At 41.2% G+C, this 18,001-nt stretch overlaps 2 protein-coding genes and 1 long non-coding RNA gene across 5 annotated transcripts; 2 read left to right on the top strand and 1 right to left on the bottom strand.

Annotated features, from left to right (window-relative positions):
• The first annotated feature begins 4,913 nt into the window (after positions 1–4,913).
• On the top strand, positions 4,914–10,588 carry mepcea (methylphosphate capping enzyme a). 3 transcript variants are annotated; one of them, XM_088278874.1, is made up of 6 exons: positions 5,325–5,357; positions 6,210–7,796; positions 7,890–7,979; positions 8,493–8,711; positions 8,800–8,923; positions 9,016–10,588. In XM_088278874.1, the coding sequence occupies exons 1-6, from the start codon at positions 5,325–5,327 to the stop codon at positions 9,048–9,050; spliced, it is 2,088 nt and encodes a 695-aa protein (XP_088135000.1). In that variant the 3' UTR covers positions 9,051–10,588. The 3 variants fall into 3 exon arrangements, with proteins under 3 accessions (XP_088134999.1, XP_088135000.1, XP_088134998.1); XM_088278873.1 differs by lacking the exon at positions 5,325–5,357 and adding an exon at positions 4,914–5,307 and having other exon boundaries at positions 6,210–7,979; XM_088278872.1 differs by having other exon boundaries at positions 6,210–7,979.
• A 2,501-nt stretch (positions 10,589–13,089) lies between these two features.
• On the bottom strand, positions 13,090–14,211 carry LOC148320169 (uncharacterized). The gene is made up of 4 exons (XR_015839555.1): positions 14,111–14,211; positions 13,758–13,913; positions 13,497–13,608; positions 13,090–13,335 (listed from the first exon to the last, which is right to left on the bottom strand). It is a non-coding gene; the product is annotated as an uncharacterized LOC148320169 (long non-coding RNA).
• Positions 14,212–15,105: 894 nt separating this feature from the next.
• spag7 (sperm associated antigen 7) lies at positions 15,106–17,919 on the top strand. The gene is made up of 7 exons (XM_088278899.1): positions 15,106–15,252; positions 15,869–15,936; positions 16,030–16,118; positions 16,206–16,290; positions 16,376–16,465; positions 16,747–16,903; positions 16,986–17,919. The coding sequence occupies exons 1-7, from the start codon at positions 15,135–15,137 to the stop codon at positions 17,099–17,101; spliced, it is 723 nt and encodes a 240-aa protein (XP_088135025.1). The 5' UTR covers positions 15,106–15,134; the 3' UTR covers positions 17,102–17,919.
• The last annotated feature ends 82 nt before the right edge of the window (positions 17,920–18,001 follow it).

The raw sequence follows: 18,001 nt of genomic DNA on the forward strand, positions 1-18,001 counted from the left end.
TCGTTTTTTTATTTTTTTATTTTTAATTTTTGAGGCATATTTTAACCGCATTACTCTTTTAAAAATAAATAAATACATAAAGAAATACATAAATAAAAAAACTTACAATATCAATGACAGATTTCCTGTGGATTTGTTCAGATTTTAGTCTATGTATGCACACAAATTTGAAAAAAAAAATCTGAAGCATTAGCATGCAGATGCTGTCAAAAGGTATTCATTCATGTTACAATAAAAATAAGTCATCGTGCGTGTGTGTGTGTACTTATTCAAGCACTAGCCCCCCACAGAATATTATCCAGAAATAACATTCGACCGGTTTTACGTCATTGCAGGCAATGGTGCAATGGAAAATATTTCTTTATCTGGGTTAAAATAATAAAAATAAATCACTGATGTGTGTCTACACATTAAGTTGTGCACACACTGTCTGTCTCCACCTGGCTACACTAGTGTCTGAATAAGCAAATTTTATTTTACAAAGTGCAAGTTGTGTGACTAGACACATCATGACGATTTGTGGCCATATTCGAATGGTAATCTGGTACATCAATTAAATATCTCACAATAAAAGTGCCCCAATATTTCTTATTTAATCATTGTAGAGATTTTTCTGATTTGTACGAAATACCAAATCAAGAGTCCATCTATAACAGCCTATAGCGGCAGTTGAGGATTCAGAGGCAAGCAGACACGGCAACCAAAATACTGCCTGCATTTGCCTTTAATTTTCCTATGATGTCATCTTTTTGCTCTTGCTCCTCTGTGATTGGCTGAGCAGCACAGCATCTGCTGAGTCTCATGGCTAGCATCAAGCTCAAGGTGGAAGCTTCACCTCGGCCCTGCGGATCCTGGTTGGTTCCCCTGACAACGCCTGTAACGTCAACACTCCTTGTTGAAAGGCTTCATAGCTGTTCCGTTGACAGCTTTGACTCAAATGAATAGCCCCGGTGATTTGAAAAGATAACACCATGAAACGTGTTTCATACATTTCCTAATTATCACTGTGAATGTTGCACAATTAAAGGCCTTTAATTCAGCCTCAAAAGCTCAGCAGAGGTCCGTGTATTTTGCCTTAAGCGGTCTTAGCTATATGGCAGATGAAGTATAATCCGACACGCATCTTTTGAGTATCTATTTGTTCTTGAACTCTTAGGACCGCTAAGCTTCAGTCGCAACATTGAAAGTAGAGACAAATGCAATTTTAATTTGCCGGTACAAATCCAACATTCTCAAGTAAGCACGAGAATCGCACACAAGTCACTAAATCATAATGAAAACTTTAAGAATCTGGGACAACATGGGCTAGATATGCACTATATTACGGAACACGTCATTATAAACGAGAAGTTTTACTCAAACACTTAAAATCTTAAATGCATACATTAGCCCATACTGTAGCATTACACTACACAAGAGCACACATTTTTAAATATAAAGCAATTATTAATTTAATAAAATGTCCAAAAGCAATGTCCAGTATTAATGGAATGGATGGAACTACACTGATGTCTGTTTTGGACAGTCTATTAAATGCGCTTCATTTTACAACATCAGATTAACCTCTTTAAGCCTTTCACTGGTAAACTTGGCATACAGAACATAATAGGTCACGCTCATCCATGCTACAGCCGCAGCCACAAACACAACGACTACTTTTAGTGTGTCCGTAAGTGTGCGCGTTGGCACGCTAGATCAACATCCAGCAACCCCCCCAAAAATAAAAATAAAAATAAATAAATAAATCAAGGAATTTAATTGAGGTTAGTGGGCCTCTATCCAGTTGATCACGGGTAAATATTGATGTTTTTTCTTTTTTTTTCTGATTGTAGCGTTAAGCGTAGACAGCTGAGCACAGTAATGACAGATTACAGCTTGATTTTAAATGTCGTGCACTCAGTACTTTGCAAGGCCTGGCCACGTGTGGAAATTTCGGTTTTATGGCACGTTTCAACCTGCTGCATCAAAGAGGATAATAAGGCTCAGTGGGAGCTAACACGGAGCATACCTGATGCATGTGAAAATCAAAGTGGTTGAATGAATTGCATTTGTCCATTCTAATTTTTTTTAAAAAAATCACCAAACGTAGACAACGATCAGAAAATTGTGAATTTAATTCCTCTTTTATACCTCAAAGGACATCAACTCTGATTCAGATGAGGTTGCGTTGACCTTTTGAATATAAAACAGGGAGGCAAACGTGGAGCCTCTATGGATTGTGAAGAGGACTTTAATGTTCATGAATACATATTCACATTAGTGTTCATTATTAAGCAGTTGCAAGCATGATCAAAAGCATATGTGAGCTCCAGGGACAGAAATGGCCATCCTCAATGAAAAATAAAGTCATTTATTTGTGTATTAGCCTTGAATGTGTTGCTGAAATTTAGTGTCAGCGCTAATCAGTGCATGTCAAAGTCGCTCAGGATCACCTATCATCTCTGTGAAGGCGACGCAACACCCTCGCCATGACAACCGCGGTTTGGGCAAACCCCACCCTCTGACAGCTGGCTTATTGTGCACAGAGTCTCTGAAGCGGCCTTGTTTCCCTTTGCTTGACCAGTTCAATAACTAATCTCAATGCAGCCGGCAGCGTGGAGATTGGAAAATGAGGAGGGCAGGCGGGTCCGATTAGTATGCTGAGGTCACTTTATGATTCATTCAGCAGTTCAGAAATGTGCATGCAACTTTGTTAACGATCTTCATATGCCCTGTTATTTTTGTTGACATCAATGCATTGCATTTAGAGGCAAACTCAACTTAATTTCCTAAATGTCACTTTGGTGATGGACATAACGGCTTGAACGACTCAGTCGAAAAAGAGACACTCTTTTTCATTTTGAAATGAAATAATTATGTTAAAAGATTATCACTGCATTATAGTGTTTCTCTAACCAAGACGGTAGATGACATTTTAATTTGCATCATCATTGTTCCGTGCAACACAACGACAATGCTGCAAAAGGTTCACTTAATTTGCCTCCTTTGTGTCAAATCTAAGACATCCAAATTTGGTAAACATCAACTAAAATGCATGCGTTTTTGCAGGACACGTGTTCATATCAGCTGAAAATCATCACACATGATCACAAAAGGGCATTTGACCGGTCAAGTCAACAGTTACTTTGAATGACATCATATGCAAAGCCTGACCAGACCTGAAAGGCAAACACACGCCCTGATGTTATGCCACACAGGCCACGCTTGAAGCCTCCCACCCCTCTTTTGTCACATGTAGGCTAATGAACAGCAGGCCCGTGCTCTTGATGTAAAGCGCTTTTTTTTTTTGGGGCCACAAGGGCCGCGTGTACTCACCATGTTCTGCTTGGGCACACACAAACAATAGAGCATGTCTGGAGTGCTTGGGGCCCAAACCCTGAGGAAGGGCAGATGGTGCCCGGAATCGAGGGCCGCACCCTTATTTCCATGAGAATAGATACTGACATAAGCGGGGGAACAGGTACCCTCTTCCCCTTTTTCCCCTCCTTTATGGAGATTAGAGAGTGGAGCGCATTTACCCGGCGGCGGCACTGATTTAGAACCCAATTAAGAACAAGCTGTCAGATCAAGGGCAGAGAATATCAACGGCTGATTTTTATTTATCGCCCCTATTCAGAGCATGTAGGCTATTGGTTAAACAATTTTAAAATGCATTTAATAGCATCCTCCCTTAAAAAAAACAAATACTGGAATAATAGGACAATCTGACGCGCCACACTTTTTACAGCCTTGAACTGTTGCACTGGCGTGATGTCTCCCTCTAGTGGCCTTTTGTGGAAAAACAGTCTCATAATATCAAGAGATGCATTTTGTATATTTTTTTTCCAAAAATTATATCACATTACTTAATAGTAATAACATTTTTATTAACAATAACCAGGACACAAAGCTGTGATGTGATTTTTTTTATTAAAATGTTAAACTGCTTAGCAAATGTTCACCCAAAGCACACTGGTTATTATATTAAAAAAAATAGCACTTAGATAATAAATGGTAAACAGTAAATGCTTAAAAGCTTAATTCTATCTTCGGCCCTTAGTGGAAAGAGTTTGAACATTTACAGCTTTTAATGATAGCACTGTAAAATTGCTCTCTGGCATTGGTGGAAAATGACAAAGTACAAATACTTCATTACTGTACTGATGTAAATTTATGTATTGATGTAAATTATCTTACTTATTTTATTTTCAGAGCAACTCAAACTAGCCTCATTGATCTCTTTGTATTCTAAATGGTGCCCTTTTTTTATATACCAGTTGCTCCTGCTCTGATGTGTCGCATATTTCTTTGCACATTATTATGCAAAATCACCAAATAATCAGTGTATTTTAAATCAAAAACATTTCTAACCCTTTCTTTAATCTTTGAATACCATCTAAACTGTGTCATCTTTATAGGCATTTTCCTTACAATTTTCAAAACTTTTCCATTTAATTCTGCCCACAAGCACCACAATCCAGCAGTGTTGGTTTGCAAGGCCCAGTGGTAACTTGAGCAGGCTGTTTTGTTATGAGATGATGAGCTAAAGATGTACACCTAATATGGTACACTGTTCTATTTTGGCTTTGCAAGATATGCAAGCAAAAAAAACTGTGTTAACTGAGTTCAAGTATTTAATTGTTTGAATTTTTTTAAATTAATGTCGAGTTAACGCTTTAATTTTGAGAGCCCTAATATATGATATATATATATATATATATATATATATATATATATATATATATACTTCTTCAGCATAGTACTTTGTCACGTCTACTCTCTGGCAGTGTTAGTTAATGCAAGCATAGAGGGGGCATAGGGAAGAGGAGCAGCATTGAAACGTAATAAACACGTCAAGGTTGGACAAAATGAGTCCATATGACCTGCAGTCGTGACATTCCTGTCCTGATGGTGACCGTCATATGGATCAAAGAGGCTGCTGGTTGTCCCACATCAGGCCGGCCTCTCGCCATCAATCCTCGCCTAAATCATCTCCGCCCCCCGCCGTTAGCTTGAAGCTACATCCCTTAGCCCGGATGCGCCGCCATGCGGACTCTAACGCCACAATCATTTAGTCACCTACCTGCCTGACACGAGTATCCAGAGTTGACCGAGAACGCAGACAGTAGCGTGTGCTGTGCACTGGAGCCCGCACTACGGCCAGACTAGCGCATACACACACGCTCTGTTGATATTATTATTATTCATAACAATATTTGTATTAGCCGCGTGTTAGCATCGATGTGGTTGCACTTGTATGCTAGTTAGCTGCCAGCTAACATTGGCTCAGCTAGTGACAGTCCGGCCGGAGGCGGGGAGAACTGCGAGGTGAGTCTATTATTTTGATGGTGCCCACACTCTGGACTCAGCTCGAAAAGGTGACCGTTGCCGAAATATTTTCACCACTATTCGAGTCACAAGGAGTTTTTATGGCGTTCCAGGCAGCGACAAGTCGAAGTGGGGACTTTTTGTTTTTGTGGTCGTCGGATGTCTTTTAAACTGAACGTTTATTCGACGTTGGCCCGGATGCTAGAAGCTAACATGCTAACAGGATAACTGTCCAGCATTGTGGCTCGAACTTTTGCACATTAACCCCTGCTTTGTCTTAATATGCCGACATACGAATTTAATAGTGGATACATTTAAGTAAGTGGGGAAAGAAAAGTTAGCCTCATACATTTTGCATGCAAGACTTAATGAAAAGTAAAAGTTTATTTGTTATTGAGTTGATAGAGGTGTATTTCATATTCTTGTTGGTAGTAGCAACGTGACAGGACTTCTAAAAATGCTTAGTCTCGTTGGATTGGACACTTAAACATAATGTACGACCACTCAGAATTTTGCAAATTATTTGTTGGGTCACAGAGAATTTTTTGTTTTCCGTTTAAAAAAGAAAAAAATTAATGTTTTTTTTTGTCCTTTCACCTATGGGAAATCTGATCAAAAAGCACTTTTCAATCAAGATTAAAGCCTAAGTTTGTTAGTTCACTGACAAGTTTCAGTTCAAAATATTAAGTAACTAAGTAAGCTGGTACGGGCCAAAATTTGCAAGGATTTTACAACGGTTTGAAGTGCCCATTTTGCGATTTATTTTTTGGAAAATTCCACAAAGGTGACCGACTCACTATCACATTGCTGCTTAGTCTTATTATTGTTGTCAGTGTTCAATTTAAAATGATTGAAATTAGTTATTTTTTTTACTCTTTCCATCTGATCTCTCTAACTTTCAGATCACATATAAGTTTCCATGTCCAAAGTGGCTCTGGAAACCAACCGCAATGTCTGTTGACGAAGACACAGTAAAAACCGCTAGCACACAGGCTAGCTCAGCTTCATCGCTGCAGATTTCAGAATGTTCTGGAAGTTTTAGCGGCGCTTCAATTTTGGCCGAAGGTGCAGCCGTGGCCGCCTCACACTTGGCATCTTCATGCCCAGTCCCCGGCACCGCCGCCTCACCAAAACACACCAGTACAGTGGACACTCTGATCCATTCTCATGGTGCTGGGCCAAGATCCAAAGGGAACGAGACTAGCATCAATCGCAGGAATAATTTCCCCCACACCAAACAGCATCAACAAATGAGGGTGGCTAAGCGCCGCAACACATCAAACTTTAGTTTCAAGCATCCGAGCTCTGGTAAAAGAAGACGGCGGGTAAACTCAGAAAGTGACTCCGTTCTACCCACCAACTTCCTCCTAGGTGGGAACATTTTTGACCCACTGAATCTCAACAGCCTGCAGGATGAGGAGGTCAACAGAGCGCTGAACGCTGAAACCCCCAAATCGTCCCCGTTGCCGGCAAAGAGTCGAGATCCTGTGGAGATCCTCATCCCCAGGGACATCACAGATCCTCTCAATCTAAACAGCTGCATAGGAGATAGCAGCTTGTTGGTGTCCCCCTTAAAAAGCGGTGGAAGGAGGAGGCATCGCAACAGGCATCACGGTGGCAGCTTTTCAACCCAGTTACACCTTTCCGAATCTTGCAAAAATGAGGTTAAAACTGGAGACTCAGTGTCATTACCTGGTACGGTAACCCGTTCTAATCTAGAAGCCTCTAAAGTGTCAGACAGAGTCTCGGGTGGTGAGGGGGACCCTCGTGACCACCCTGCAGACGACTCATCCAACTGGAAGGAAGATGCCACGTCCGTTTCTGTGGAGGATTCCACTTCTTCCGTTCTGATGGGGGCTAACCAGCACATTAGCAGGCGCAAGCGGCGGCGCAACTCTGGCAAAATGGACCCCCCTGTGACTCACTCTACCCCTGTGGCAAAATCGGCATCTGGTGAACAGAATGATAAACCTAGCGGGTCCAAAAATTCCTTCCACACGCCCAGGAGTGGATCCAAGTCTGCTCCGGGAGGTCGCCAGCACCAGCATCCTCACAACCAGGCCAGGGACCAACAGAAGAAGAAGTTCCAGTATGGCAACTACAACAAATACTACGGTTACCGCAATCCGAGTGCAAGTGAAGACCCGCGGGTGCATGTCTTTCGTCCAGAGTGGTTTGAAGGGAAACGCGTGCTCGATTTAGGCTGCAACTCGGGCCACCTCACGCTCTACATTGCAAAAATGCTGCGGCCCGCCCGCATATTGGGTTTGGACATTGACAACGGGCTGGTGCACGCTGCCCGCAAGAACATCCGGCATTACCTCTCGGAGATGCAGACGCAAGAGGCCCGGCGTGCAACGCAGGAGGAGCGCATCGTCTGTGACGGTGAGGAGAGCCACACGGTGAGCAGGGAAAACGGCAACACGCTCAAAGGGGAATGCGGCGTCCCTGATGCGGCGGACGACGGGGACTCATGTGGCTCAGAACAGGTCAAGACTCAGAGACAGGATGTCAAAACGGAAAAAAAGGAGCACGTAGGTAGCGATCAACCCGGGAGCTGCTCTTTCCCTCTGTCCCTGCAGATCTCCCGGGGGCCCATTGCTGCACCTCCTCTTACCGAATCCTCCACCGCAAAGCCAGGGGAGTTCCCCGCCAATGTGTCCTTCATCAAGGTAAGATGGCGTCTTCTGCAAACGGAGATGGTCCATTTCTTGAGCAAAAAGAAATAAAAACACAACAAAAGCATCCATGTTGATATAAAGTATTCAACATCATTTATAAAAGCTGGCCACCTTCTATTTTTTAACATCACATGACTCTAGCCCCATTTCCACCAAGGAATTGAGTTGGGTAGTTTTTGTGTTTCTATAGCAACATGATGTCAAGGGTGCCACTTTGTGTCACCCTGCGTTAAGGCTGTCCTCAGCTGTGATAGTTTACCACGCAAAAAAAAAAAAAAAAGAAAAGAATCGAAACACGCAACAGTGGTTTGATTGGTGGACAGAATTGTCAGCCTATCAGCTAGCTCTAAGGAATGCCAAAACCACAAAATGGACCTTTTCGCAAAGAACGCTTATTTTCTAATAAATGTCTTCCGTTCTCTTTGTCTGTGTACTGTTGATGTTTGCGTTTTTCTGTAAATGCGAGGTAGGTTGTCGAGTAATGTTTTCCCTCATTCTCTTCAGGCCAATTATGTGCTGCAGAACGACAACCTGCTCGTAACTCAGCGGCCTGAGTACGACGTGATCCTGTGTCTGAGCGTCACCAAATGGGTTCACCTGAACTGGGGCGACAGCGGCCTCAAACGCTTCTTCAAGCGAGTCTACAGACATCTTCATCCCGGCGGCCTCTTCATCCTTGAGCCGCAGCCGTGGCAATCCTACGTCAAGAGGAAGAAGCTGACGGTAAAATCAACGTGTCATTTTATGCCAAGCCTTTTTTTTATTGTTGTTCAATAATAATAATGATGATGGTTTCTGTCTTGTTCACTAGGATAATATCAACAGAAACTTTCACAGCATTCGCCTCAAGCCGGATCAGTTCTCATCCTATCTCACCAGTGAAGTGGGCTTCACCAGTTGCGAGTTCCTCGGGACGCCCAAGAGTTTAACAAGAGGTGGTGAATTAGTCCTTTATCAAAAACAACAATCATAATTACGTGTTTGTTCTGCATTGTGGTTTGATGCCGTGTTCAACTTCTTCCCTCAGGTTTTCAGAGGCCAATCTACTTGTTTCACAAATGACCGCTTCTGCCTTGTGAGGCTACTGAATGTGAGTAACCAGCTGCTGGACGGTTCCGTCGGCGCCTCAGACTCTTGACAAGGGACATTCTTCAAGAAGGGGACCAAAAGCAGGATCGTTTTTTGAACAGATGAACAGACTCTCCAATCACTGACACATTGATACGTGTGAAGCATGGCGCTGTCGTCCGTTTGGATACTTTGAGCTATATATCTTTTATTTCTCTACGACTACCACAATTGGCACATGCAGCAGGTCTTGTTCTGTAATGACTATTTCAAAAGCCGTTTTTATTCGCTCGGTTTGGCCAAACGTGATCGAGTGACTCGTTCCCGATCATGCGAGCAAGACGTGGTCGAAACAGACCACTGAAGTTGTTTCCGTTATTTAGAATGGTCAAGTTGAAATTCTGCTTTTAGACCATCAGCCTTAAATTTAGTTTTTCGCTGCCAAATCACAGCCTTGATGATCCGTTTTTATGCACGTGATGCAAATTAAGGCCCAGGAGTTGACTGAACATGAATAAATTACAAGTTAAAGCACCCATAATCTAAAACACGACAGACTTTATTGTAAACGTTGGACTCGCGTTAGGCAAAAACACGGTCAATTAAAACCACCAACCCTCCAGTTCATAATCAACATCCGGTTTTCTTTTGATAACAGGGCTAATTTTTTTCCCGCTTGGCTTTAAATGTCACCTCATATTTTCAAGTGTGGATGTTTTGGAAAAGGCGCCACCAATTCAGTCACATTCGTTCATCGGGCAGTTGGGATGCACCATTCTAATGGTAGGCAGCCCCTTTTGCCACGTGACCATCCGCTATACAGCAAGACGGTTGCATGTCAGTGACGCCATACCTCTACTTTTACATTCTGTTAAACAAATGATGTCCGTGTTGAGCTCTTCATGAATGTAGAATTGAAGCGACACAAGATCCCTAGCAGAGTTGTTGCAGCATCTTCAACACGCACAATATCAACGCAAATTAATGCACTCGGACCTGGTGGCTAAACCACAAAACCGTGTCATGCCTTGTTTTTAAGAAACGCATTCGTATGCTAATAACGTGCAGTTTAAGGTGCTGCCAAATGTTTTATGGGTCTTTTGCACTTGAATTTTGATGACAGTATGTCAGCTGTTTAATGCCAGCGGTTGTCACATACAGGCAGTCAGTGATTGATTGTTCCTGCTTTGGCGTGCACAAGCACTGCTGATCTGTAATTCACTGCTGCCGGGCGCATTTTGCCCGAGGAGAAAAATGTATGTTTCTGTTTCATTAAGTGATCAATGTACATACGTTTGGAATTTTGTTTTTTGTCATTTTTGGAGTTCTTTACTGCTTATTTGGCTGAAGTTGTGCGGCGAAGATTATTATTTTTTTTTAAACAGGATCACTCATCCGTCTTATGATGTAAATTGCATTTGTTTGCTTATTCTCCTCCAGAAGGCACATGGATGGAATATTCCATCGGAATTTTTTTTTTAAATGTATATAATGTATATATATGTGTAAATATATAAACTGATTACAAGGATCGTTGCACTCTCTCTTTGTTTCGATTGGTTCAGTGTTTTTGTTTTCCATACCTCCATCAGATCGTTTAAGTTATGTGATTTAATTGACCTCACCAAATAACATGCTCTGCTAAGACAATCCGATTATCTGGCATTAATCAGCCCAAGGACCTTCTTTTCATCTTTAACAACTTTTTTTTAAAATTATTATTATTTTGGGCAGCGCACATGTGCTGTAATCTTTTACCTCATTGCACCTTACTCCTTGAGCAGTGGTGTCTTAACTTTAAAAATGTCCAAGCTAAAGTGAGTCTTTACTGCGTATAACATTACATGAAATATATGCACCGTAAAAAAATCGAATAAGATGGAAAAAGACGTCCTCCCCTCGAGTGCTCTCAATCATCTGTGTACTGTACTGTAGGCTTAACGCCAATTTGAAACGGTACTTCTTCCGTTTGCAGCAGTAGACCAGAGATAAATGTTGCACATTTTGACACATAACAGCCCTTAAGCTGCAATTCTATTTTTGAGGAAGCAATATGCCAATGTATGGAAATTTCAACTGCGTTTCCCACACACACAAACTTAAGTTCCTCCAGCTGCAGCTTGAGGAACAAGGGGTGTATGATTTTTAGCTGCACTATATTTCATGTTGATTTTGCGCTGATGACTTGAGGGAATAAATTAGAGGTTTTTTTTCCATCAATCTTGATGTTTGTTTTGATTTGGGAGGAGAGGGTTGTGGGAATGAAATTTCCCCGCTGTTAGGGAAACTTGATTTTCATGCCTCCGAGCGACAAAATAGAGTCCGAATGTTTCTCTGTGGTTAAAATCTGAATGGATTAAAAATGGTTCCAGTCACGATGGTTCAATATTTCTCTTGTTGTCTTTCAAAATGAAAGAACTATGCTGCTAATAAACATCATTTTGATGGTTTAATCGCAGCATCAGTATAATTTAGCCAATGAATACTTCTGGTGAAGGATTTAGTAATTCACAAGCGGTGGTGTTGTGCCTTTTGGCGAGAATGCATCTTTAAATAAAAACCAATGTTTTAACCTGCCGTCCAATAAATGTGATTAACTTGAATAAATTGTATGGCCATCGAGAAACAATAATTCAAAAGCCACTTGTTAAAATGATTGACACGATATCTACTAATTTCAACTATTCGGTGAGGTATCACTCCTTTTGTCGCTTCCGTTTACTCTTTGACGTCAGCATAGTTTCATAAATCAACCTTTTTGCTGCTGGAAAACCTGGACTGACTTTTTTTTTTTTGTTCTCAGCTGTCATGTTAGCAGAGTGAAGACAGACAGCCCGGTGTAAACAAAGTCTGGGGGTGGTGGGGGTCTGCTGTTTTGACATTAGGGTCACGTTCGTGTACAAAAAAATTCATACCAGATGACAATGCATGACACAATAGAGCAGAGGTGGGCAAACCTTTTGATTGACAGGCCACAATGGGTTCTAAAATTTTACAGATGGGCCGGACCAGGAGCCGATGGATGGAGTGTTTTGGTAACCTCACCTCATCGGAGAAAAGAAAAATCTATTTAATTTTAAATGAAAGTGAACAAAAGCATTACAACAATATACATGTATTTGAAAAAAAAACTGTATTTTGAAAATACATTTTTTTTTCAACTTTGGCGGGCCGGATTAAAACGCTTCATGGGCCACATGTGGCCCCCGGGCCTTAGTTTGCCCACGCCTGCAATAGAGGCTCATGTTGATGAATCGCATCCAAAATTTTAATCCATTTTTAAATGTGTTGCTCCACTCATAAACAAGTGGCCAGAAATAATAATAAAAGTTTGTAATTGATCGCAACTCGTGGTCTAGTTTGTCGACATTCACCTGCACAGACATTTGACCTTTCTGTCTCACAGGCTGCATAACAAAGAATGTGCTTTGCAATCAAGACTGCTGAACTGGGATGTTTGATGTCTGGTTGGCAATGTTGTCCACAGACAGACAGAAAGACAGATGACAGACAGACACGATGGCGAGAACAAAAACAAGAGACACTTCATTCACAAAAGCGCTGGCCCACCACAGCTACTATTTGAGTCACTTGACTGTTATTGTGTCCTGCCAGTGCAACATTGGCCACGATTGGATTCCTTTGCATCACAAAGACATTTTAATAAATAATCCTTTTTATGTGTTCACAATCAAAGCGGGAATTCACTCTGCCCTGCGATTGGGCCGATGGGCCTAATAATAACCCTCATGAGGATGAGCACTACTGTTTAAAAAAAAATGGATATGTTCCAAAATCTTAACAAAAACAATTGTTGACTCCTTTATATATTTTTGATATATATTGCTGCTTCAAAATAATCACGATCAATATGACATAAATACTGTATCTGTTTTTGTCTTTCACAAAATATGTTTGCGAGGAACTGATTCACAAACTCAACGTCTTTGCTTTGCTTTTGCGGGAATGAAAAGAAGGGTGACTACCAAACAGAGTTTGTATTTTCACACCTTTATTAGTAACACTCCATTTCAGAATGTTTTTGAAATCGTCCATTATGAAAAAAGACATTGTACAATATTTCAAACAAAGAGATGGAATTTTTTGGAGCCTGTTAGCTTAAAGATTCACAGCAAAAGTGCTCATTTTCAAATCACTCTGAATTTTAGAGGGGCTGGAAGCAAAACTCAAGGCAGAGGAAGAGCACCCATCACTCGGTGACTGTTCTCGCAGGTTCCGGCTGAAGATTGGCAGGTCTTAAACGCGTATGGCACAGCACCTGCAAATAAACGTGGCCATATCGTGATCGTCATACATTTCCGTCTGCTGTAACGGTGCGGTACAAAGTGTTCAGAACTTTACCGTGAAGTTTTTTATTCGAGAACCAAACCATTCAATTACGTGATCCTAAAATATATTATTTCATGCTTGCATGCTCACCTGTATCGTCGAGGGCACCCATGATGACCAATCATGTACTCCTGAGCATAGCAGAACCGTCTGCAGAGTCCTCTATGACCACATGTCCAATATTGTGGTTCTGGATCATTGCCTGGAGATAGCAAATATTAATGACAGTATTAGATGCAACATTATTCTGCGGTCTCAAAGACCTTATCTGAAGTGTATGATTGACCACCATAATGAGATCAGTGTATATGCCTTTACACAGTTAAGAAAATGTTGCGATCCATTGCTTACCCTCCCCGACGGCAAACAGCAGGAGAAGCACAAGGAGAACCAAGCCCAGTCCCTTCATGTTTGAGCACCAATAAAGCTTTCAGATTCGGCTGTGGTCACGCAGCTGCTGCTGCATTTATACAGTATTTCAATCACGGGGGTGGAGTCGGCCGGGCTCTGACCAAATCCCAATAACAAAGTGTCTTTGAATGAAGAGAGTCTGAGAAGTAAAGCTCACAGCTGTCAGCTCACCCAATCGGGTCAACCTGCTACATGTGGACTCTTCAGTATTGGACAGAACACATGATGCTACATCTATTCATTTTTTTTCTTTTAATCTGATTAGGAAAGGGTGAGTGATCTAGTTTACTTACATGTGCATCCCTATAGAAGGATGGAGAGGATGCTCCCTAATGAGCAAGGCCCCCAACAGGAAATGTTATAGGACTGAGTCGAGTTTGAAAGACAGTGTGCCCTGCTTCGTGTTAGGGTTGCCCTCTGTCCGCCCACTGCTCTGCCCACATCTGAATACAGCAGTAGTTAATGGGTTATTGCTGATGCTGAGAAACCACAATCAAACTATACAAAACATGCTGCTGCCATGACACAGGGCGAATTGTCATCCAGACAATAAGACTACAAGGCATGGACACATGCAGTGCGCAGGTGCTTGTGCACAATGCCCCCTAGTGATTGTTTAAAATGTTTGAGCCAGACTGTTTCTATTGTCGTCTATGACTCTATGATTAATCAATCCTCAAAAATATATGCATTTTTTAAGGGGGTAAAGCCAGCTAAAGAAAGACCATAGAATCGGTTGGCTGGGAATTAATGTCCGTACATATATTAAATTTGTGCTACTTGTCCTCAGGGGAACCAGCGGACTTTTGGGAAAGTCAATCATCAGGCACATAAAGACAGACAACAATTCACTGGGATGTAATAAATGACGTCACTCAGGAGTCCAAACTACCCAAAACAGTCATAAAACAAACGCTGGTGACAGAAAGTACAATTTAGACTGTATGTATGTATGTATCATCATATGTCATTGTAAAAAAACAACAACAATTAATTGTACAAATTAATATTATCGTCATCTCCATTAACCACTGTGCCCTGCGACTGGCTGGCGGCCACTTCAGGGTAAAGCCTAAAGTCTGCTAGGATAAGCAGTGGTGAAGATGACACACACATCCTGACCGTGGCTTTAATCTTGCAGCACTATATATTGTTTTAATGGTGCATTAATGTTAAAGAAAAAGTCAAGAAAATACGACACTGGTGTCAAACCAAAATAATGCAAGTGTATCTGTTTTATGCAATTTGTAACTTGGGGGCGCAATGCCTTTTACATACCGATTTGAGAGGCGTCGAAGAAGACGGTAAAGGTTGCGCATGCGCAGTAGTTGCTCTTGCTATCAAGTCAAGATGGCTGATCTACTCGGTTCAATATTAAACTCGATGGAAAAACCTCCAACAGTCGGCGACCAGGAAAGCCGGCGAAAGGCTCGAGGTATAATTATATATTGGCCATTACAGCAATTCAATCTGCGTTCTCCTTTTGAAACTTTTATCACATGATATGATACATGACTGGGAAAAATATGGAAAGGGCAAACGAGGTTATTTCTGGTGCTGCTATAAGCCGGTTTGGCCATCCTTCTCACGGTTGGGAAATAGCTCTGTCCTAGCCAAAGACACCGCCCACAATCTCATGTTTATTATCGGGTTCCATAGGTTTGGACCCCGGTAAGATAAATTACATTCGGCAAAACACACAAACTAAAAGCCAAATGTGTACTGTATGCCCAATGTTAACTGTTGATGCATTCGTAGAGTTGTGATTGGTTGGTACGATAAACATGTGTGACGTCACGCTACGCCAACACATTAGTTTACTTTTAATTTTTATTTTTTGGCAACATTAGAATTATGCAGAATGACCTAACCAGCGTCCAAAAAGCAGAGGAACAATAGCTTTTCAAATATAAGGAAATACGTTTGCATATTTTATCTATTTGCTGCAATAATGTTTATTGCTGCCTTCTAGTGTTGGTTTTGCACAAAAGGAGGTCATGTGAGACTGTATGAGGAAATCTGGAGCTGCTGAACTTTTACTACTTTTGCAGAGCAAGCAGCAAGATTCAAGAAGATGGAAGAAGAGGAGAAAAGAAAGAAAGTCGCATTCAGAAAAAAGGTGAGCGCTTGACCCGAGCGATATTGCTTTTTGACATGTCAATTGTCCATGCAAATCGATACTGGACACTTAACTGCTTCTTTCAATAATTAGATGGAGAAAGAAGTGTCAGATTTCATCCAAGACAGTACACAACAGAAGCGAAAGTATAACCCAATGGGGAAGATTGAGCGAAGTATATTGTGAGGGTTTTTAAATATTGCAGTTACGCTAGTGAAATGAGTCGTTGAAGCGACTTAAATTACCCCAAATAATCGCTCTGCTTGCAGGCACGATGTTGCTGAAGTGGCTGGTCTGACTTCTTTTTCTTTCGGGGAGGATGAAGAGAGCCGTTACGTTATGTTATTCAAAAAGGTTGGAAAAGATGCTTTATTTAAATCCACTGGATTTTGACATAAAGGAGTTAGTGTGATGAGCTTCTACTTTATTGCTCTTGTAGGAGTTTGCTCCGTCCGACGAGGAGCTGGAGGCTTATCGCAAAGGAGAGGAGTGGGATCCTCAATTAGCAGAGCAGCGACGCAGATTAAAAGTAAGACAAGGAGCTCGTTACAGGACGTATCATTCAGTACTCTTAATGTGTTCCAATCTCTATACTAAGACTTTACACTGTTTAAAAAAAATAAAAACAAACGTTGTGGTCACACAGTAATTGACACTTTTACTGTGAGGTTACCCTTAATAAGAAATATAAATATAAGTCCCTTTTATGATTTGTTTTTGGTCTTATTGTACATTTATTTCCAATAAGCGCGCCAGTTTATCATCCTATCACTGTGCTCTTAAGAAATGTATTTTTTAAAATTACCGTAGGAGCAGGCAGCTCTGGAAGAAGAAGCGTCCCGGCAGAGCGGCAAGCCGGAGGTGTGTCCGAATTCCAACTACAGAGACAAGTACAGCCACCTGATTGGCACCTCTGCAGCCAAAGATGCGGCTCATACACTGGAAGCCAACCAGGCATACGGATGTGGTGAGTATAGCCAATTGCATCCGGTGGAGCACACAAGATCTCCCCATGACATCATTTACCTCTCGTTGACCTCTTTACGCAGTGCCGGTTGCCAACAAGAGGGACACCCGCTCCATAGAAGAAGCGATGAACGCAATCCGAGCCAAGAAGCGGCAGAAGTTAGAAGACAACACAAGCGCACGCAGCAGCAATTTCTGAGTCACTGCTTGTGGACGTCCCTGACTAGAAATGCAATATCCTGTGTTTTAGAGACTTTATATATGCCTGGTGGATGCTCCATTCAGATCCCGATTGTACAGAAGACACTCAGATTTCTGAGTTCTTAACAGTTTGTTAGCAAATAACTTTTCGGTCATAATTGAGCCATTGACAGTATAAAGAGCATGCTTGTGTTGAAGTAGGATGCTTCAAGTGTTATCAAAAATACTGACTTTGATATTTTAATGCTGATTCTTAGTGTTGAGATCACATGACCAAGGTTTTTAAAGGTCATACATTGATGAGTATGTTATCAACCCCCTCCCCGCCCCATTACCATTTTTGCAGCATTCAAGCCTTGACATTTAAGCAGCTCAAAGGTCTTTTTAGAAATATAAACATGTTTTAAGCATCAGGGATTTTTATTCCTTATCTTTTATCAACCGCCACGCCATGATGTCATGTGAATGCGTACAATGAATAGAGCTGGAGGAGGCATCTGACGTCATGTTTTATTTAATGTGCTTTTGTTGGTTATTCTTTTAAGACAAAGGTTTCTTGTTTTTTTCTCAATGCTATTTTTTCACCCCATCTGTATGAAATGTAAAAAGTGCTGAAAAAAAGTTTCATGGGTTTGTCATTTTTACAAAAAAAAATCATTTATTTAAAAGGAAATTATCAATCAGGTGTTTACAAGTATCAGTTAACGTTTCTTTTATTGTACTGGCACATTTGTTTAAAGTGTCTGTAATCGTATTTTCATTTAAAATAATTGGTATAATAATAATTGTACTCAGCAGTACAATATCACACCCTGACAGATTTAGTTCGAACCTTATTTCGGTTATAAAAGTCCTGGTCTAAAAATCACAAACCAATTTCTGTGATCGCATGTCATGC

The sequence above is a fragment of the Idiotropiscis lumnitzeri genome, chromosome 17 (assembly GCF_059441095.1).
Source record: "Idiotropiscis lumnitzeri isolate Australia: NSW breed Sydney's pygmy pipehorse chromosome 17, RoL_Ilum_1.0, whole genome shotgun sequence".
In the NCBI taxonomy this organism is placed as follows: Eukaryota; Metazoa; Chordata; class Actinopteri; order Syngnathiformes; family Syngnathidae; genus Idiotropiscis; species Idiotropiscis lumnitzeri.